Source organism: Dermacentor variabilis, chromosome 4, assembly GCF_050947875.1.
Source record: "Dermacentor variabilis isolate Ectoservices chromosome 4, ASM5094787v1, whole genome shotgun sequence".
NCBI lineage: Eukaryota > Metazoa > Arthropoda > Arachnida > Ixodida > Ixodidae > Dermacentor > Dermacentor variabilis.
This window is the reverse complement of record NC_134571.1, coordinates 143,925,429-143,947,247: the sequence shown is the minus strand read 5'-3', so window position 1 is coordinate 143,947,247 and position 21,819 is coordinate 143,925,429. Positions and strand designations below refer to the sequence as shown.

General features: G+C 44.2%; 2 protein-coding genes across 2 annotated transcripts in view; both read right to left on the bottom strand.

Annotated features, from left to right (window-relative positions):
* The window catches only part of LOC142578377 (apical endosomal glycoprotein-like), a 46,788-nt gene extending 33,857 nt beyond the window's left edge, over positions 1–12,931 (bottom strand). Inside the window, exons 1-4 of the mRNA XM_075687770.1 lie at positions 12,802–12,931; positions 7,853–7,998; positions 5,303–5,387; positions 4,883–5,002 (exon numbers count right to left, since the gene is read on the bottom strand). Coding sequence (XP_075543885.1) covers positions 4,883–5,002; positions 5,303–5,387; positions 7,853–7,972 — 325 coding nt within the window. The 5' untranslated portion in view covers positions 7,973–7,998; positions 12,802–12,931. The remainder of the gene's footprint in view (positions 1–4,882; positions 5,003–5,302; positions 5,388–7,852; positions 7,999–12,801) is intronic.
* Positions 12,932–17,768: 4,837 nt separating this feature from the next.
* LOC142579874 (MAM and LDL-receptor class A domain-containing protein 1-like) overlaps positions 17,769–21,819 on the bottom strand; it is a 158,256-nt gene continuing 154,205 nt past the window's right edge. The window contains exons 34-35 of the mRNA XM_075690510.1: positions 18,759–18,852; positions 17,769–18,037 (exon numbers count right to left, since the gene is read on the bottom strand). Coding sequence (XP_075546625.1) covers positions 17,784–18,037; positions 18,759–18,852 — 348 coding nt within the window. The 3' untranslated portion in view covers positions 17,769–17,783. The remainder of the gene's footprint in view (positions 18,038–18,758; positions 18,853–21,819) is intronic.

Here is a 21,819-nt window from a genome sequence, read left to right as displayed (position 1 = left end):
TCTGAAAGAGCCCGCTCGACTTCTGCGTCGGACCCACCCGGGAACCACACCGTGGTGTCTTCGGCGTACAGGGCGTGATCGACGTTGGTCATTCTCGTCAGCCGGTCCAAGCCCCCTTTCATTGCTAGATTGAATAATAATAATGTGTATAATACGTCATACCGACATCCAAGTGCAGCTTTATTTAGTCATTCTAGAGTAATTAAAGTACATAATCTCTATAAACATCGTCTCAGTGTCGTCTTTAAATCGGAAATTAGGAATAATATAACCACTCTCAAGAAATTAGCAGAACTAAAGAAAAAAACGTTAAGCTATCCAACAAGACATGGCGAGGAATGGATAGTACCGACACCTCGACTTAACCTTGGACAAGAACGCCTTCACTATATTCTTCCATCTCTTCTTAATGGTTTTAGTCTCATTAATTTTAATTTGTTTTCTTGTTCGCGCGAGGAGCCTCGTACTATGTGTTTAAATAACATGGCTTGAGTTCACTTGTGTGCACGTATTGCTGTTTCGTGTATCCTTCAGTGATTACTTGATATACTTTTCTGTTTGTTTTTTGTACAAGTTCCAGTACTGCCTCCCTGCTGAATTTTAGGTTTGTAGACTTGTCAAGCTACCCTGGTGTAGCTTTTTTCTGCAACCCCTCCATCTGTACTGTAAGATGGGAAAATAAATTGAAATTGAAATTGAGAGCACCGCGCCTTGTGGGGTGCCCCTCACGCCCAGCGTGTATCAATCGAACGTGGCCTGTCCTATTTTGATTGTGGCCTTCTTGTCTCTGAAGAAGGAGCATATGTACGAGTGGAATTTCCGGCCCGACCCCATCAACGAGATCGTTTTCATTTGAAATCTGTTTGACCGTTTCGAACGCTTTGGTTAGGTCCAGGGCCAGTATGCTCCTGGTGTTTCTGGTCATGCCGTCGATTATATGCTTCTTTAGTAGTAACATTACGTCCTGTGTGGAGAGGCCCCATCTGAAGCGCACTATATTACGTGGGAGCAGGCCCCCTTTCTCTATGTACCGCGATACTCGGTTATGTATGGCATGTTCCACCGTCTTGCCAACGCACGAGGTTAGCGATATCGGCCGCATGTTCTCCGCCGCAAGTGGTTTACCGGGTTTCGGTATTAGTATGACCGAGGCCTCTTTCCAGCCCTCTGGTACTAGTCCCGTTTCTCACGCTTTGTTGATTTCTGCGTTGAGCTTCTCGACTGACTTTCCGTCTAGGTTTCTCAACAGTTTGTTTGAGACCCCGTCCGGGTCCTTCGCCAAGCGTCCGTTGAGACCTTGTAAGGCATCCCAAATTTCCGATTCCGTGAAGGGAGCGTCGAGTTCTTCGACCTCTGTGCCGGCGTATTGTGGATAGTTGCCGTTGCCTTTCACAAGTTTTTTTTTCAAATTAACATTCGGCCTAGTTTAAAATACGGTAGGATTTTATTTTGTCCCCAGAACCGTCCGTGAATTTCTATTTCACCGAGGTCTTGTGCACATCGTGCTGGTGGGGCGGTATCGTTACCTCGGCGCGTAGTCAGTGTGCACTATTCACCATCATGATCCCACACAGCCGGCCGCTGAAAAGATGTGGCCCAAGTAACGCGTGTAAAGCGTAAACATGTGTTGTGACGCTGGCGCAACGTGTAAAGTAATATTTGTGGTTCTGTATGAGCTGTCATACAGAAATTTAGGCCTCACTGCGGCGTGTCGACGTCATCAAACTGAGGCTAGGGCAAAAAGAAGAAAACTAGTTTTCAAGACGCATCGTTCTATGAAAGAAAAAAATTCGACGACTTTCTTAGGGTCAGTTACCTAATGTATTTGTCAAATAGAGCCCTTGCAGATTCACTATTTATTGGCACCGCACCTAAATTTAACTGCTCAATTCTTCTACAGTTGATAAATGGCTTTTCTTTTCATCGTGGTTTCCACGCAACATAAAGTGCAAATGAAATTACATTGAAGTATGTAGGCCCGTTGTGTGCAAATACTCCATGAGCGATTTACGAGATGTATGGTCCATTACTTGGGGACATCAAACCTTACAATTCTGTTACCGCTCAATTATTTCTGTACTTCGCAGATCAGACAGTTTGTTTTATTTTTAAAACTTCGACAGGCAATATTGTCGAATTGACTTCAGGTGCTTCCCGCACTTACCAGATAATGGAACGAACATTACACGAAACTTCCATTTTGCCGACGCGGCTGCAGAATTTTTATGAGCTGATCATAACACGTCAATCAAAACATAAATCAAAACATTTGTCTTCGGGAAGTGGAACGAGATGGAAGAGGGCAGCGGTGAGAGAGAATGAGGGTTGCAGTCAATGCTCGTGACCGAACACCAATTAACTCTTTCAGAGGCACGTGCTTATAGCGCGACAGTTCTGTGGCGTCCGAACGTTTAGGTGCATTGGTTAGAGGTGGCGGTGTGCTGTTTTCTTCCACAAATGAAGCCGCGCAGGGGGATATAGTTTTGAAGTGAGGAAAGCTAACAGTAAAATTGATTATGAAGAACGACTGAGGAATATGGAAGAAAGTAAATGGGCTGGTAGAGTGTGGAGGTATTTGTACAGAAAAAAGCATTGATTCACAGTGGAGCAAAAGAACTAGGAAGCTTACCAGCAGGTATGCGGCCTGTAGGGTTAGCAACAGAGCAAAAAAGAACGTCAAGTGGAAAAGTGGAAAAGTCCGAGAGGCTGAAATAATCTCGTGTGTGGCGGCAATGAAAAAAAAAACCTGCCCTGAGTAACTACTTAATAGAGAAAACAGAAATCATGAAAGAAACAATTTATGATTACTCGAAGGGAAGCGCATTACTTTTCGAAGCGAAATCAGGATGCATTAGGACACACACCTATAAAGCAAGATATAAGAAGGAAGCAGCAGCATGTGCTTGCTGTGGTAAAGCCTGGGAAGCGATGGAGCATGTTTTATTAGAATGTGAAGATATTTGCCCAGCGGTCGATTTAGGCACCATTTGACTCCTTAAAGCCCTTCGGCTCAGCGAGAGCAGAGGGAAAGTAAACATGTCCGCAATAGAGATGAGTAAAAGGCGATTTGAGATTGGTAGAAGAATGGTAGGGAAAAAAAAAACCGGAGACGTACAAAAAAAAAAGTACCCAATAGGTGGTCAGAAATTTGGTTATGGGAATTCAGCGTGCGTTTTCTTTTTTTTTTACCTAGGTACGACATTAGGCAGTATAATAGCAAGAGCTTGGTGGCGCAACCAACGCTCTGTTCCAAAGGGGACATAATATCCATCCATCCATCCATCCACTGCCTTGGGTGTAAGTTGCCGGTTGCGTTTCTTGCCACTGTGATGTGCTATATTTTTCACGTATAATACTAGAGCGAATGATCGGATAAGTAGCTGACCTCTGTGGAGCAAACGAATCCAGATGTAAGTGCACATCAAGCCGTTGCCATGCCATCACCGTCAGGCTGTTGTCACTCAGTTGTAATCGCACCTATGACAGAGCTGTCATCATAAACAGTGTGGCCATTTTATTGCTGCCATGCCATTCTGATAGAGATTTCGCCATCGTTACACACTCTTCGTCTCAATGGTCGCCGTTTTAATGTTGTCACACCATCGTCACACTGTCAGGCCGTCTGCCAATAACAGTCCCTAATAATTTGTCCTGCCTTCATCAAACGCCGTTATCGATATCAGTAGTACACTTCCCAGTATGGCCAGTACGCTCATTTGATTTGCGCCGCACAACATGATCTACGTTAACCACTCCTGTTTTATTGCTGCAGCGCAAAAGTTTTGCGCACTGCGTTACTTTCATTCATTAGTGTTTTAAGGATTTATTTGAGAATTTTTAAAGATGCCTTCCGTCATGCGGGATATTACTGAGCCAAGAGCACATAGTCCATTTCGCTGGAATCAATCGCAAAGAATTCACTTGTTGATATGTTTATCTTATAATTTAACATGACTCCTACAAATGCCTTTGTTGCTTACTGAAAACTCCCGAAATAGCACACGCAGGCCCTGGCACCACCAGAAAATGCACGCGTAGCCATGCTTGCTGTCCGAACGGTTCAAATGTATGTGAAGTGCGAGGAATGTGTCGAACATTTTCTTTCCTGACAGTCATCTATTCAGAAGCCTCGAAGAACGGTAAACGAAAGAAGCGAGACGCTCGCTACAGCTAGTGAAAACGAACACTTCTTGCACGATATGTGTGGCAATAGTGTTGCTCACACCCATGCGGACCTGCTGCTTTCCCGTATTTAGGGAAACGCTAAAAAACGAGCGCATGGGAGGGAGTCTCCATACTTAAAAAATATAATTATGTTTTACGCACCAAAATCCAAATTTGATTATGAGGCGCGCCGTAGCAGGGGGGTGGTCGCCGGAATAATTTGTACCTCCTGTTTCTTTTACGTACACCTGATTCTAAGTACACGGGTGTCTTAGCATTTCGCCCCCGTCGAAACGCGGCCGCCCCGGCCGAGATTCGATCCCGCGACCTCGTGGTCAGCAACCCAACACCATAGTCACTAAGCAACCATAGTGAGTTTAACTGTCTATTCTTATGATTAGTGCTACACTCATCACTTTTGATTAACATCGCCAACAAATAATTCTTGTGCATGCATTTCAGGCTGTTTCTTTCAAACTTTTGAATCCGAATGGTCTGAATCTTTTGAGAAAATTGTCTATTTGCTTGTATCATAAATTTCCATGTTTTATTTAAATTGCCATATATAACAGCTATCTTGTGAAAAATAGCTTTTGAAGGCAATTGATAAATGTCAAGGACGCGGAAAATCACCAATATTTCACCAATCCATGCAGAAAGAGTTGAGCACTACAAAAACGGTATAAAGAACCGAAATAGATAAGGCTGAGGAACTCACCACAGTTTAGTTCATCGCTGCTGTCACCACAGTCGTCCACATAGTTGCACCGCTCGTACTTCATTACACAGGCTCCATTTGTACAGGAGAAATCCGCATCGGAGCAGTTGCCTTCTTTTGCTGGGAACGGCGAAGCAGAGAAAATGCACAAAAAATGGATGATTACTTCTTTTCAGTTTGAGCTTTCAAAGGAACTGATTGAGGACTAACGTTCCTCCCCGACTATTGTACTCTGGCACTTCGGATGCTTTTGTAGGTTTACTGCCATGTTGTAGTTACTGGCGTTTTAATGCAGCTTCCGTAATAAGCAAGTCACTTTCGTGGTGTTCTGCATTGACTTTCCGGCCGCTGTTTCCTTTGTCTCCAATTTTTACTGACTGATTTACGTATTGTCTGTACACTTCACTTGAAGGGTCTCACCTGGCAAAGCGCAGTCACTGAACGTTATGTGGTCTACGGCGAACACAGATGATGATTTCGAACGGTGACTGCTGGCAAAAAAGAACTGAAAGGAAGACGTGATTTTTTAAGCACACGCTTCACGAAAACACAATATCTCGTGTTTGAATATGCATACAGGTTTTCGTCTATTATTCTCGCACATTGCGAAGACATTGATATTACTGAAAAAATCACCAAACTAAAGTGGAGAAAAAATTTCACGGCAACTCAGATGTGCCGAACAAATGACAATGCACTCTAGGAAGATAAATAGATGAGCATATATCAAAATTTGAGCTATTCCTTGTGCTTGTTCGGTTGTTTTATATGTCCCTCAATATTTTAGAATCTAGGAAAGATTACCGTAGGGTTGTCGCAAATATCAGTATCTCACTTAAAATTTTTGCTATAGCACTTCAGGGTGGCGACTACGCAGACTTACTGGTCCTTGTCAAGGAATCACCTGCAACAGTAATACTACTTCGAAAAAAAGATTTGAACGATTGTAGAAGAGGGCATACCTTACATGCTGGAGAAAGTCTTTCGATAAGGCTTTATTTTCGTCAGAGCCATGACGAGCACAATAGGTGAAGCCCAAGCATGGCGACTGTGACGCGTTTTGGCTGCATAAACAGCTGCTGGCGCTTGCAGTGCAGCAAAACACAAACTTTCACATTGGATTTCGTTATTCCGAGGCAGCCATCAGTGGTTGTAAAATTTGGAAACATGCTATTCTCTTGTCCCCTTCGTCAAACGTTGGCTGCAGCGTGAAACATTTCTCGTTTAGGCCACTCTTCACTAATTTGATTCTCTACCTTCATGCGACCGTCTACCGTGTTTGTATTTCTACGAGGAGTCAAGCACACTTGAAAAAGTGAAGCTTGTTGGGTCAGATCCGCACTGTATGATTGGAGTAAAAATTAACTGCCGTTACTATATGAGGTGGGGTTAGGGATGCGCGAATACGCGTAGTTTCTTATTCAAATCCAGTAGCCCGTTGGGATTGGGTTCGTATTTGATTCAAATGTTCGCGCATGCGTAATGGTGAAATATTTGTTTCTACTTGTATATAAGGGACAACAAAGATCACTGGAGTCTCGGCGGAAAGAGATCGATGCAAGTGCTAAGTGTTGCGAATGATTTGTGCTGCAGGAAAGCCGTGCTTGTTACGCAGACGCACAAGTTGCCGGGCGAAGGTGCGAGGCAGATAAAATCTGCAAATTAATTTGCAGCCACTCAATTTGAATGCCTTGCTTAAGGTGGATAAGCAGTTCGACTTTATTTATTCTAAGCAGTTATTTTCCCCACCTCGTTATCTCTGCATCCTCTTTAAACAGTGTGAAAACTTGCTTACTACATCGATCTCCTTGAACATACGCAACATTCTACTTGCACGTGATTACGAGCTGTTCTCTTTTTTCATAACTGTCATTGGTGTAGTAAGCTCAATAACTCAAAACAGTTGTCTCGCTCCTTCATGCTCCTCACTTTGCCGAATGTCCAGTTGTGAACGACATTTCATGTGCGTGTGTAGAGTGATGTGCGTCAATAAACATTTTTATTCAAGCGAACTGAAAGTTAGCTTTAAAGTTCCCTTTATTAGAAGGGAGAAAATATTCGCTATTCAATTGGTTTCGCAAATTTCTATTCCAGCAATTCTAGATAAGAGATACTGGGCTTAACTTGGACTTGAGGGTAACAGGAAACAATTCAGTAACCCGATGACGCGACGTCGAGAACAAATATGCATCTATAGAATAAATGACAAAAGTGGGCACTGTGTTCTGCTACAACATACAGTAAAGTTTTTGAAGATAGTTATCGCACAGTTATAAAAGGCCAAGTAACATATCGCATAGCTTTATTCTCTGGCCAAGTTTGCAAAATGGGCACATGTTTTCAAAATGTCTGCATCATGATATTTATTACACATTTGTTCTTAAATTAGCACAATTATGCGTCTGATGTGCGTGTCTTCGATTTTCGATTACTTACAGGCATTTGTGAGTAAAACGTCAGTGTTCACGACATTGCCTCCACAGACGTACATGAATGAAATAGGATATATGCCACTTAGACAACTTCTGGCCGCAAGCTAGTTCTCGTGTCTGCACTGTATTCTCAGTACATCGAAGCTGAATAAATTGTGAACTATCGAAAAACCTTCGTCTGTAGAATCTGCATCTCGTCAGGTCATTAGTGTTTATTTGGCTTTCAGGGTCAGCACTTGTGCTATTAAATGCCCACCACACCAGCTCTAGATTCACTCAAGATCTCCCATTAACGTATCAATTAATATTTTGTACTTTTGGGCCATAAACGCGTGCTGCTCTTGATGGCTCGACGACCATCATAGTAAAAATGAAAAGAGTGTACGCGCGTCTAAGCTAACAAACGTGTTGCACATCAGCCTTTCAACAGTTTTGCACAACATATATCGCTGGTGTCCCGTTTGCAGTAACCATTCATTGCAACCCAGCAAGAAAACAGCTGGAAAAAAATCCCTCCATTCCAGTCAATGTGACCTACGCTGACTGCTGACGGGTAGCGTCCGATTTCCACAGCTGCTTCATTCCAAGTTCCTTCTTCGGGGATTTCGCTCATTGCATCAAGTGTCCACACTGGAAAAATATCGCCACTGAGGTCCATGTATAGGTCGAGGCCCAATTTGCTGCCTGAGAACAGGAAGAGAGGAAAAAATATTAGTTCAGCCTCGCATTGTTATCCCATTGGATATAATGTGCTTGCTTAATGCAGCATGATGCCTTCTTTTAGTTTTTACTAGAAATGGAGCCTAGCCGGTATTTTCTGTGCTGAGGTATCGACTGCAATATTAAGAAGCTTTAGCTCGGGGATCAAGTGTGACTACGTAGCGAAAGACATTTCGTTTCTCTACGCAACCACTGCGCCAAAGTTGATCAAGTTTGTCGCATTTAAAATGAAAGTTAAAATCTATTTACTATTGGTTCTAGATTTTTGACTTAGATGATCAATTCATACGTAAAAAGTGTTAAATTTTGCCAATTTTAAGAAACCAGCACTATCAGGTGTACAACTCTGTGCCAGAGTAAATAAAAATTGTAGTGGCATAATGTATATTGCATGTAATAGTATATTTTAAGAGAAAAAATGATATATTGTACATGGATCTCAAGTATACCACCAATACGTGAGTAGGACCTTTGTAAAATACTTGTAAACATCGTAAAGGATTCACACAAGATATAACGTTTTTTAACAAGTTTGTCCACTTTAGATATTCTAACAAATGCAGTTGACAACACTGCAATGTCTGTTTTTGTGGAGACTTAAAGATTGCAAACTTCGTGCTTCTGGTTCTTTCAGAATTACCAATTTTCGGCAGCCTTAGTAAAAAAATCCCTTAAATCAATGTTCCGCATCTAGCAGTCGCTATAATTTAAGCCTTTCACTCAAATGCAACAAATTTAATTAAAATCCGCCGAGAGGTTATCTCAGCAAAGTATGTTCACGTTTCACATGTATGTGAATAACAGGCATCGGAGTTGGGCCCAAGCTAAAGCTTCTTCTTAACTGCGTACAATCATATTGCAGTTAGCGACGCCATGGCTCACCTCTCGTGGCTCGACAAGTCGCAAAGGTATTGTCATCATGATATAGTAGCTGACATGTTAAATAGAAGCATTCCTTGTTCATCATGCATTGCTACATATGGCCTGGTCCTTGTATTTACTGATCACAACGTGAACCTTTAACGACAAGTGGCTATCCGTTTCGGGAAGTAATATTTGTTTTTCACTTTGATTGGCTGGCATATTTGGACCATTTTCTCCATAATGTACCACAATATCAAATCAAATAGTGGTTTTATGTCTTCTGGGCCAAATTGTCCAAGCTATTCGACCGTAAGTGTTCTTTGCCATTGGCCGACCGCCTTCTTTAATAGCATGTGCAGCATAAGTATTAGATGAAATGCTCTCTCAATAAGGATGTTAGCTGAGAGCATTTTGTGAATGGGGGCCCTGGTTTCATTTTGTTACATCGGAATGACTGTGTTTATTGTGAACACAATACCTAAATTAGTCACGGTCCTTGTGCTCTTCTCTGCAGGCCTAAAGTAAACAATATTTGTACCTACAGGGCGCCAACATTCATAGTCGCATCTAGTATTGCCAAGTAGAATAAAATGAATTGTGTGCGGGAGCTTGGCAGTTGTATTAAACCAATAAAATGAAACGTTTGTTAGAAAAAGGTGTAAGAGGTTGTGACAAAAGCTTTCACAAGAAAGCTTGCCGTCACATTAGGCTTTCAAAAAAGTCGCAGTTTCGCCCGAAAAGCAAAGCGACTGTGACGACAGCAAATTAGTGGACAGCAATATGAAGTAAGGATAGTAGTTTTATAGGCACTGTAAATTTGTGAACATAAGTATACTAACTGAATTAACAAGCCGGATGGGACGCGCACACAAGCAAACATGAACACTTATCGCTCGATGACCACCGAAACTGACTGTCAAATGCTAAAGTAAGGAAGCGCGGCAGCAGCAGCGAGCGAATTGACCGTTCTGCGCCTCGCATCCACGCCGACCAAGCAGCGAGAAGAGAGCGCCCGGCGTACTCCGGCCCCGTCTCAATTTCAGTTTAGTTTATTGTTCATTCAAGATGCATAGTTGGTTGTTGGTAGTATACAGTAGTATTTTGTCGCGGATGGTTTTCAAGATACAGCAGCCCAGGTGGCCACCCGGGCCGCCTAGAGTAGAACGCGCCCTCCGACCTATGCCCCCGCGGAGCTTTGCGTGCGACAGGAGACGGCGCATTTCAAGATTTAGCCGCTGAATTACCCTCGCGCGATTTGCTCGCACATACAGCATACGGCGCGCCGCAACGATTTTCTCGCCCTTTGACTTTATACGGAACCTCACGGCGACGCCGATGGCAACGACGATGGTGACGACATAAATGCGTTTGGAGTGTCCATAAAATTCATATTGCAATAAAATTTCGCTAGATGTAACTTTGGCACAAAATACAATTGTATCGCCATTACATCAAACCGCTAGTTTAACTTTTGCTATTCGGTACAAGGCGGTGGCGAATTATCTGACTACTCCTACTGACCCCAATGGATGAAGCTCAAACGTTCCTCTACATGGGCATGAGTGTGCGCTGAGTTCATCAATTCTTGCTCGCTAAATTTATTTGTTGCCTAAAAATCCAACTATTGCCAAAAATTCGCCATTCTTCCTTTAGCTATATCCCTTCTAAAAACTTAGGAGAAGTGATACTTTTTTGTATAAAGAAATATCGCTATTAGCTAATAAGAAAGAGACAGATAGAGATTGCAAAAAGAGGAAAGGCAGGTAGGTCAACCAGACGAGCGACCGTTTTGCTGCCCTACACTGAGGGTAAGTGAAAGGAGGAATAGAAAGAGGAAAATAGGTAGGAAATGATCTTTGTATGTGAAGCGCCGTGTCTACTCTCGCGCTGGTTATATCATCATCTAACATCAAAATGTAGTTCCGTAGCTGGTGATGTACGTTGAAGACACCTGGGATGGCCCAAGGGCCGGCGGTCGTTGCGCGAATGGGAGGCTGCGGGTGAGCCATGGGGATAACTAGGTATTTGCAAACACTGGATTAAGAGCATCCACCACTTGCAAAGCACTTGGCGCTGGTGGAGTGCGGAACTTGTTTAAGAGTATACGAAGGGTATTTATGAAGAACAGAAGCATCACAACCACTTGCCGGTCTTCGGGCAATTTATCGGCAGTCGGCAATGTATCCTTTGGTGTGAGTGTGGCTCCGGTTTGCCATCGGCTGTGACATCGGTCGTGGTTTCCGCTGTGGCTACGGCTGTTGCTTCAATTGTGCCTTGGGCTGTGCCTTCAGCTGTGGTTTCAGATGTGACATCGGCTGTGGATTCGGCGTGGCTTCACCTGTGGAGGCGTATGTAGCTTCGGTCGCACCGGCCAAGCTTTACTATTGGTGTTTTCCGGCACGACCTTGTTGTCAGTGTTAGACTCGACTGCGCCAGTCCTAGGGGCAAAAGAGGCGGAGTAGTTGGATGTGGAGCGCTCTTCACAAAGGCATCTGAGATCTTTAGTCCAACATCGTCAGGAGCGTGGCGTTCTAACGGCTGCAACAGCTTCCTGAAGAGACGAACGGTCTCGCCATCTGATTCAAGACTGCCGTTTCCTTCCTAATTTTGTGGTAGTCCTTTGAGGTAGCAACATGGGACCCAATGTAATTGGGGCATTTGTGAACCGCGGCTACACAGGAATCTACTCCGTGGGGTTCTGCACAGGGCGAGCAAACTCTTGCGTTCTCGCACACAGCGTTCACGTGTCGCAGCCTCATGCAATTGCGGCTTTGGAGTGGCCTTTGGATGAATGGTCACACAGGGTGCCAAAAGTCGCCCACCTTGATATTTTAAGAGAAGAGATTCGCCCTTGAAACATACCTTCACTCAGCGCGATGTACCGAGCCAAGACACATCATGGCGAATCCATCAGCGGCTGGCTTTACTAGAATCTTCAAGTCAGCGCCCGGACGTGTATCGCGACGACGCCTGCACCTCCTGCGGCCAGACCTCCACTCTAGCGCACATGCTGTGGGAGTGTGGGTCGACATACCCCAAGTTCATCAAGGAGGAGTGGGACTCGCTTTTGCGTAGCCCCGCTCTAGAAAAGCAAATCCTGGCCGTCCAGCGTGCCCGCGACCGGGCCGGTGGGCTAGACCTGCCGGTTCCGACGTGGGACTAGCCGGGTGCGCGACGAGTTCGCGTCCTCGCCGGACCTACAATAAAGTTTATTCACTCACTCACTGATCCGCGTGGTATATCGCACCAGTAGTGGTGTCACTGTGCAGAGGAATATACAAGTGAACCATCGTGCCGCCAAGTTCCGTCAGTTTCCTGAAAATTCTCAAAGCAATCGCACGTACAACCTCAATGGAAAATACACTTTTTCTTATGTTGACTCTCGCGTCCGTGACTTGATTTTGTCTGACTTGGAGAACCATCGAGGCAGACAGTCTGTTGAGCAACCTCAGGTTGACGGTAGCGAGTTCTCGTACAAATAGAATCGTACAGACTGCAGTATTTCGAGTTGGTCCTACAGTCGACGCGCTTGAAGACAGAGCCCCGGCTGCAGCTGGCGAAAGATGCGACATGCTGCATTCCGTGCCGGCCACGTCACCCAGAATGCACCGCGTACGCGCCGCTGGCTGACGCGCGCGGCGCCCGACTATAAAGTGGCCTCAAGTGCTGCGCTCTAACACTGAACGGCTACACCAGTGGGAATCACGAATTTATAAGAAGCCCCTTCCAGATTGGGGAGCAGTTTTTGATATTCCGGTAGGTGGTTCTCCACTAGTGCGCTGTTAGCAAAATAATATTTCAATACCTTTGTTATCATGAAGTTTATTTAGCGCTCGAAACTCTTTGTTCCCCCGACTTTTATTAGGCCATGGGCGAAATACAAGCGGCAAAGAGTGCACTCACCATTGAAAAAGTAGTTGTACCAAAAGTTGAGAGTACACAATTTGTTGGTATTTCTGATTGCCGGAGAAAAAATTCTTGAGTGTCCAGTTGTGCCCGCGGTCCTAGTGCGGTTGGAATAAAGCACCAGGTAGTACCCTGTAAGAGAGAATGCAGTTCAATCACAATATCGCGCCGCGTCAGTAATGTTCAAGGGCCCCTCATCAGGCTTGGGCCGTGCAAGCATACAAGCACGTTGCGTAGATCCTTGGCATCCGATATTTTGCGCGCAGGAGCTTTTGCTGCTTTTTCCTGTATTTAGTTTGATGTTGCGGGCTATAGGGTTGTGCGAATAATGATTTCGTTACTTGGTGATATTTTTTTTGCATTGCGGAATAACATTTGTTTTGCACTGACCTAACCGCGTTCTCTCCTTGCCCGATGCTTCTGAAGGTACGTAAAATATTCATAAATAAATATACACAAAAATAAACATGTTGTAAGCAGACATGCTGAAAAGCTACTAGTATTTCTGCCTTCAATATGGTTAACATATTGATTATTACCTTTTTTATGCTAATGCCCGCTTTGGTGGCACTTAGAATACTAATATTCGAATAAATAAATGCGTAATTGGTTCTTTCACGTTTAGTGCACAATTTCTCGCTCCATGCAGCCTTGAGACTGCGACACGCAGCAGATAATGGAGCGAAAACTTATGTAGCAGAACACACGGGTGTTTTTTAGAGCGAAGCTGTTAAGGGCTAGCTTCCCCAGCATCATGTCCGCGTGTAGACAAACAACTATCATCATCAGCAGTGGCTCTAGCGTCGTGGTCTTCCACAGTTGGCTCGCTGGCTGCCCTCGGCGCTACCACGTGAACGCGCTCGTGCTACTGCTCCCGCGTTCGTCATCATCATCATTAATGAAGTAATAAATTAATTAAGAACGACGATGACGTAAGCAATAATTAAGAAATACTTTATTAAGCCAGCGGTAAACCACCAGGGCCGAAAGTTACAGCTTCGCCGGTCTGTAAGGAGTGCTTACGCTGATTGTTTTTAGCCGCAAAAAAGAAAAACAACACATTTCCTAAAGCGTGCTACAGCTTAGCTGAAACATTGTTCGTGCGTTCGCCAATTTTAGTATGATTTGATGATTTGCTATCCTTTGATGATTTGCTTTGGACTTGCATACTTAATTCTGTCACTGCGGTGCATTTGCCTGCTGACAAAGCCAGCACTGATACATAAGTAAGGAATTTTTCTTTGTTCGGTGCGCTCGTATATTAACCGTATAATAATTTTGAATGATATCTCTTGTGAGCTGATACAGTGGAATACTCGCAGCACTAGCTTCTGCCAATAAACAATTAAAATTTTCATAGTCATATGACAAAGTGACTCCCATTACAGTTGGCGACATAGCAGGACAATGCGTTACTATGGTAATTGTGGCTAGAAAGAAAATGAATGAATTAATGAATTCAGTTGTGTACGTGCCAAAAGCAAGCTATGATTATCACACATGCCGTAGTTGACGGATCATTTTAAGCACATAGTGCTCTCCCACGTTCACCTGAATCTACATGTACACGAGCGATTGCAGCATACTTCTGTGGGCGGACCATGCTACCTCTCGCTTCACGCCCTATCGCGACAGCGAAATTCAAATGCAAAAGCAAGCGCCGACACCAGCAGTCGACCCGTTCAAAACTTAGAATCAAGTTCACAATACTCTCAAATTGGGAAGTATAGTGCGTTTCCTCGTTTCCTGCACCATGACGAACTCCTCCAGAAGTATTCCGCTTAAACACACCAATGGTAATGTAGTGGGTATCCACCAAGCTCGCTTAGTGGCTATGGTGTTGGGCTGCTAAGCACGAGGTCGCAGGATCAAATCCCGGCCACGGCGGCGGAATTTCGATGAGGGCTAAATGTGAAAACACCCGTGTATTTAAATTCAGGTGCACGTTCAACATCCCCAGGAAGTCCAAATTTTCGGAGCCCCCACGACGGCGTGCATCATAAGCAGATCCTGGTTTTGGCAGGTAAAACCCATAATTTTACCTCATATTTTTTAGTGTAGTGGGAGCATGCGTTTGGTCACAAGTGAGCTCATTTGAGGACATATTGGCATCAGCATTCACTTCGCTCCTCGTAGACACATCAGCCGTTGTTTCTTAATAAGTACGCGATTGCTTAGCAGCGCACAAACATTTCTTTCTCGCCTCAAGTCACGAGATAGGCAAACGCGTTATCACATAGCCAAACGCGATTGCCATGAGTGAGCCGCAGAGCACTCAGCCGGCGGACTCATCGCGGCACCTCGCGGTGGCCGCCTATCTGCGCGACATGGCAGATCACAGCTATACATGCAAGTTTAGCGCGCATGCGCAGCGTTGGCTTTGTGCACGTCAGGGGCTCGAGTGCGCGCTCGCGCTCATATTCTCTCGTCTGGCCGTGCTGCGTGGTGCAGACCTGTTTTGTTTTGCCCCAACTTGACTGAAGGATAGTAGCCACATTCAACTTGCGCGTTTTCGAAGCGTTGTCAATAGCTCCATACGAAACGATGCCTGCAAAGGCGTCTAGCCAGGAGCGGCCAGGAGTGAGCGAGCGCTCGCAAGCGCTCGTGTGGTCTGGCCTCAAGTTTAGCGTTGTTGGAGGCTAGTTGACAGAGTGCTCAAAACTAATCGAAATTACCGAGACCCGACTGCTATGACACCAATAAGCAGTGTCGCGAAAGATTGCGCGAGCAAAGGTGGTCGGCTTCTTCCGGAAGTATGCATTCGTTATTGAAATTCGAAAGCAGATGTTCGCTTGCTTTGGCCTGTTAATGAAACTGCGTTATTAATAAACACAATAAGAGTAGCAACAGGCGCACTGATCGAAACGCCCTTCTTGATTAAAGTCAACTAATGGCCAATAACAACCGCCTGTGGGAATATGCAGTATGACCAAACACAGTGCACGAAAAAAGTGAGGATAATGTTTTTGTTGGGAAAAGAATGCTTGAGAAAAAGGTGTCTTCGCGTTCCGCAGGCGAGCCCCACAAGCCGCGCGCGACTACAAGATTAGCCTATGTTCACAGCAGCGTACGTGACCTGCAGGCTGCGTTTTTCTTTTTCTTTTTCAACAAGGCCGAATGGTGCTTCAGGACTCGTTTAATACGAAAATGGCAGATTAGCAAAAAATAAGAATGATAATTTCTAAAGTTACAGTCGTGGACGTGGTCTTCTTTAAGGTATCAATGTGTAGCAGCGTGAACAGCGTGGAAATCGCATGTCTTTTAAGAGCTAGTTTTTACGGCTTATGTACTGAAACGCTAAAGAAGTTCGTGCATTCAGGCTCTGAGTGATTGTGACGGGAAACGTCATAACAGCAAAGGTGGTCGCTTAGTAAAAAAATGTCCTCACTTTTGAGATCTAGGCGACTGGCCCCAAAAGTGTACGGATTCCATAGACGTGCACGCCACTGTTACTAAATTTGAGCCTATTCTTGGCGTAATTATTTGGAAACACCGTGGAGCACTAGCATTTGTTCTACGGCTTGGAGGTACTGTGTTAACTGAGCATAAGCACGCAGTTTGCCGCAGAAAACTTCGACTATGTTATAGAACCTATGCTGCCCATTCTAGTGGCTACTGAGCTCTATTTCTAGCAGTTCTTACGAAACATTCGCATCGTCAGTTTTTTATCTCATCCACGAGATTGTAACGTCTGTTAGAACTTTCCAGCCAAATGACTTCAAACCATAACCAAATATTCGTAGGCCTTATTCCTCGTGTACGCTAACACATATACACAAGTACGCGGTGTTTATTTGCTGCTAAAAATAGCGGCGTACCCAGTAAACTTGACATAAGATGCCAACTTAAATTTTTCATACATAAAACGCCATTTTAGTGATTATTATTATTCACTGCCTGCGACCACCAAATTATGTTTACTTAGTGACAGAGTAGTCATGTCGTGGTCATGGTAAGACGCGAATCTGTTTCGGCTAATCAGCTTCGAGAATTTCGCCCGACCATTTACCGTGTCCATGAGCCACTAAAAAGCCACCTCCTTGGTGAGCCCCCTCTTCGGATTGTGAGGGAGGAAAACTGTTTTTTTGCATAGACCAGAAGATCGATGCGACAGTTCAGAATCGGCAACAGTCGACGCATTATGAACCAATCAGTTTTACGAATATCACTTTTAGTGAACGCCGAGTTAGAGACCGCTCAAAGAGCGATGGAGCGAAAAATGTTAAGCGTATTGTCAAAAGACAGGAAGAGAGCGTTGTGGATCAGAAAGCAAGCAAGGATATCCGATAATATAGTTGACATGAAGAGAAAAAAAAAAACAGAGCTTCGCACTCCATGCAATACGTAGGGCAGATAACTAACGGACCATTAGAGTTACAGAATGGGCGCCATAGGAACAGAAGTCCACTCGAAGACGACAGCAGATTATATGGTGTGAATAAATTAGGAAATCTGTAGACGCAAGTTGCAATCAGCGCATGACAGGGGTAATTGGAGATCTCTGGGGAGGCCTTTGTACTGCAGTGGACGTAGAGAAACAAACTGATGATGAACGCTGACTGCTTAAACTGTCGAGCAGAGAACTCTTCGCTTCAGTGAGGCATCGTGCTTGACGCTACACTATGTAAAAGTGAAAGTGACCCGCCTAAAATGAATGCATTAAAAATCATTTATTTATATTGACGCCGTATTATTTATCAACCTAATATGTAACTCTGAACGTCATACTTCATACATTTGCTCCGGACAGCTAATATTCTTAGGCTTCTCGCCTTGTTTATTCTCAGTCAGCACATAGACTGCGCTGTACTAAGGGGGTTAGTGCTGCACCTGGACAAAGTAAACACTGCGAAATTTCCCTAAGGGTAGCAATGAAAGGAGACAGATTAATATGCCTGCATTTCAACATCATGAATCCGTTCCTACTTTCACAACTTTCAGTTGTTTTAAATGTTTCACTCATTTGCTTTATTTGACCGCTAGCACTCACCATGTCGACGGCCATCCGCCCCTATTGGAGGAGAGTTCTCGACCCTTGCTACGGCAGAGCGCCGCCACGACATAGCGCCATGATTCAGTTTGTCATTGGTGTGCCAGCCACACAAGCTTTCGCTGAAATCGCACTCGCCGCAGTCTCGCTCGTCGTCGCCGTTATCGCAGTCGACCACAAAGTCGCACACCCGCTCAATGGTTACAGTCTGGTTGCCGCAGTCAAACCTCTCTGTTGATGACGCTGCAGAGACAAATCGTGAAATTCAGCGTCCTGCTTCGAGCATATGTGAGCGTTTCCGAAACTTCCCCGACATCGAAACTGAACCAATGAAAGTGGTATCAGTGAACTATGTCCTCATTTACATTGAACCACGCTGGCTCTGTTCAGCAGCTTTCATCTTACAGCCAGATAGTCACTTATTTCGTCACACCGTTATGTTCATGCTAGTTCTTGAAATGACTGAGAAAGATAACCAGGGCTCATAATGATGACTTATAGTCTTAAATTTATAAAAGAAACAAGAATAACTTTTGCATAGGGCAACTCAGGAAGCGACATAAATTTGAATAGTGTTTGTCGTCCAGCATACACTGGCTGAAGTTTCAAACCCAATAAATCGGGCATTCTCCGAAGTTCTCTAATATAGCAACTGAGATAACCAGAATCGGTACTCATATTTCTGGGAATTATTAGTTATTCGTGATGCTTGAGAGCAGCAATATAGCGACTGTAGGCCTCAGAATAATGGTATGTGTCGCAAAAAAAGCGCTGCAAATGCATGCCAGATGTAGATGCCGCGGGTCTATGCTTTTGAAACAACAATCAATTCACGCCCGATTTTTAAAGATCCCGCGAAATATAATTTGAGGGCAATGCTGACGCCTGCAGCGTTCTCTCTTTGAGTTAGTGGCGTTCTATTTCGCGCCTTCGTTTAATACGATTCTTAAAGTTCGTCACTTACTCGTCTCATCGCAGGCCAACTTGCTGATAAACACGTCGTCGATGGCAGTGAAACCTTTTGGATTGAGTCCGGAAACTGCGACAATAGGATCCTCCTGGGAAAAATATAAACGGATAGGAATTTTATAACACAAATACACGCACACACACATACTTGCGAAATCATAGGTAACTAAACGTACAGGCATGTATTCGGTGGCCGCTGTTCAGCCGCCCACCGCTATTGATAGTATTCGGTGTGATTCGGTGTGAGAAAGCAGTAGCAATAAATTTTGATAACCTCGGTACAGAAATTTGAGAGAGCACAGAGAATAGCTCAGAAGGATGAACTTTAAGACAAGTTGTAAATGAATAACCTTCAAGAGGATTGACATTATGCCTACAGCGTGCATAGTAAGCTGGCCTTTTATAACGTGAAACTGGTGCGCAGAATGCAGTGTAGTAGGCTTGCTGTGTTTACGACGACAACTCATTAGACAGAGACTTTCTACATGCTTTTAGAAAAAGCCTTATTAAAACAGAGTGTGGCTGCAGCTGCTACTGTCATATTTCTGGACACCGCAGGGCAACTCAATGGAAGCTTGCGCTTACAAAATGCAGCGAAGCGCATGGGATGCGATAGGAGAAAGCGCGTCTATTCCCATTAACCGAACTTTTGGTTTTTTATGGAAAGAGACATATAAAAGACCGAGTTGACGTGGACATTGTAGATGTCACCATTCTGCGGTCAGCTACGGAAAACTTGAAGACGCGGACATTGTTTCCAAGGCTATTGCAGAGGGATATTACATAATTAAAAATATTTCAATAAGTGCCCAATTATTTACCTTATTGTACACGATACACATGCGGAAGTAGAGCCGAACTATAATCGGTTAACATTTATTTATTTATCCTGCGCTTAGATTCAGTTTCTAGAAGTATGCCTTCCCATTTATGGAGAAGTGCACTGACTTATTCTTCAAACTTGTTAGGAGTGTGCAAATTGGAGAGTCGGCAATGATTAAGAAGAAAGTGAGAGAAACAAAGAGGGTGAGTCGGGCTCAAAAGATGCAAACGAACATCAATGTTTCACGACGAACAAAGATCTGAGAAGAATTGTACAAAATTCTCAATTGAAATTTAAATAATAAAATGATTAACTAACGCGAGCTACGCGATTTCGCTACCCTGATTCAGAGGAGGCGCAATAAAAATAATCCCTTAATTTGTCTTCTAGTTTCAGGTTATGTAAAAGGATATTATGTAAAGAGGTTTCAGTTACGTAAAGATCGCTGCGGACTGGTTCAGTGCCACGAGGCAGGGGGCAAGTGTGCCGGGAAGGAGAATAAAACGTGAGCTCAATCAGTGCCGCAGCCGTCACATAAGCGGCAGGCCGGGGAGTGCGTCCCGGCGTGGATGAGGGCAAGACGTGCGGGAGTAAGATAGGTATGGGCTTGAAGGTGGCGCTACAAGTGCTGGTGGTACTGGGAAAGGGATCGTCGCCTCGCGTGGACCGTTCAATCGCAAGACCGAAACTGCACATGATGACGTGTTTCCCACAGGCGAATGCATAACACTCGGTTGTGTGCCTTCAGGAGATGTTCTTATCGCGCCAAAAAAAAAATTGTGTTACGCTTCCATAAAGATTGATTGGAGTGCCACTAGGTAACATATCCACTCTGCAGAAATTTGACTGCAGCGTACTTTTCTTTTATTTTCACGACTTTATTTTCTTTCAGCGACGACAGCGTCCACCTAGTGGGTCATGCGTTGCTCCTGTTCTACTGAATATTTCTTTTCAGGTACTAACCAGCGGCTGACGAAAGTATTGAAATAAGGAGCTTGCATAAAGTTCTTAGACAGATAGATGCGCATGCCTTTTTAGCAACAGATTACCAACACCAACACCAAGAGATCATTCTGGAAGCTCAAATGAAAACCTTTGGCAATTGTACAAAGGGCTGCGTAACTTCTAGACCAGAGAATCAACTTGAGTAGTCAACGAGTATGCCAGGAATATTTTTACCCAGCAAGAAAACTACTTCTTCCTCTTAGCTTAGCGCATTCAGCAAAGATAAAGAGACGTAAAATTAACCTACGCTTGTAATCGGTCATTAACATATCGCACCACCATGGGACGCGCGCATCGCTTATCCACAGTCGGATAAGCGGACAAATTAGATAAGCATCAAACAGGTTAGCTCAGTGTGGCCATCACAACAATTAGCTGGAACACTCATTGAGATAGCAAAAGGCCGTACTTTTTGTAAAAGAGCCGAAAGTCAAGAAAGGGGCTGACAGATGGCATAGCACACTGTGGTATAAAATTTGTAAACAGGCATAAGGTGCCAGCCTTTCTGAGGCGCCTTATCCCTGTTTACAAACTTCATACCACTTTTTAGGAAATAGAACACTCAAGAAGCCCATTAAACTGTAAGTGGAGCCCGTCCCACCTCATAAAAAAAGCCGCCACATAGATACGAGGTTTCTGTTGGCCGTTCGCGCCCACTAAAGTTTCACAAGCGTGCTCGCACATTTCAAGCGAACTGAGGCCTAGAGGGTTACGTATATTATCTTAGGTTTGTCAGAACAAATCTTCTAGCGGTATTTAATGAGCGTTTCGTAACTTATAAACTGAAAGTCATAAGTAAGAGTGGTAAGCGCGAATACTACCTGAACTTAATTTTAAGAAATGGGCCCATGGCAGATAGAATAGTACCACTATTCTAGCTAGATTACTCGAAGAGGCAGACATTATTTGTACAAGAAATCTAAATTCACAGGGAGTTGGTTACCTGGGTTTAACTATTTGCGTTTTAACAGGCTACTTTACAGCACCTATTGCAATTAACGTAAGAATTGTGACCGATGAGCTAACGTGGCATATCTACTTAGAAGCAGTGGCAGTCCTCCTGATAGCACCCCCCCCCCTTGCACTTTCTAAATACCCATTCCGGGTTCATAAAAAAAAATTAGATTCTGGAGTTTCACGTGCCGGAAACACAATGTGATTATGATACATGCCACAGTGGGAGACTCCCCAATAATTCTGACCGCCTGGAGTTCCTTAATTTGTATTC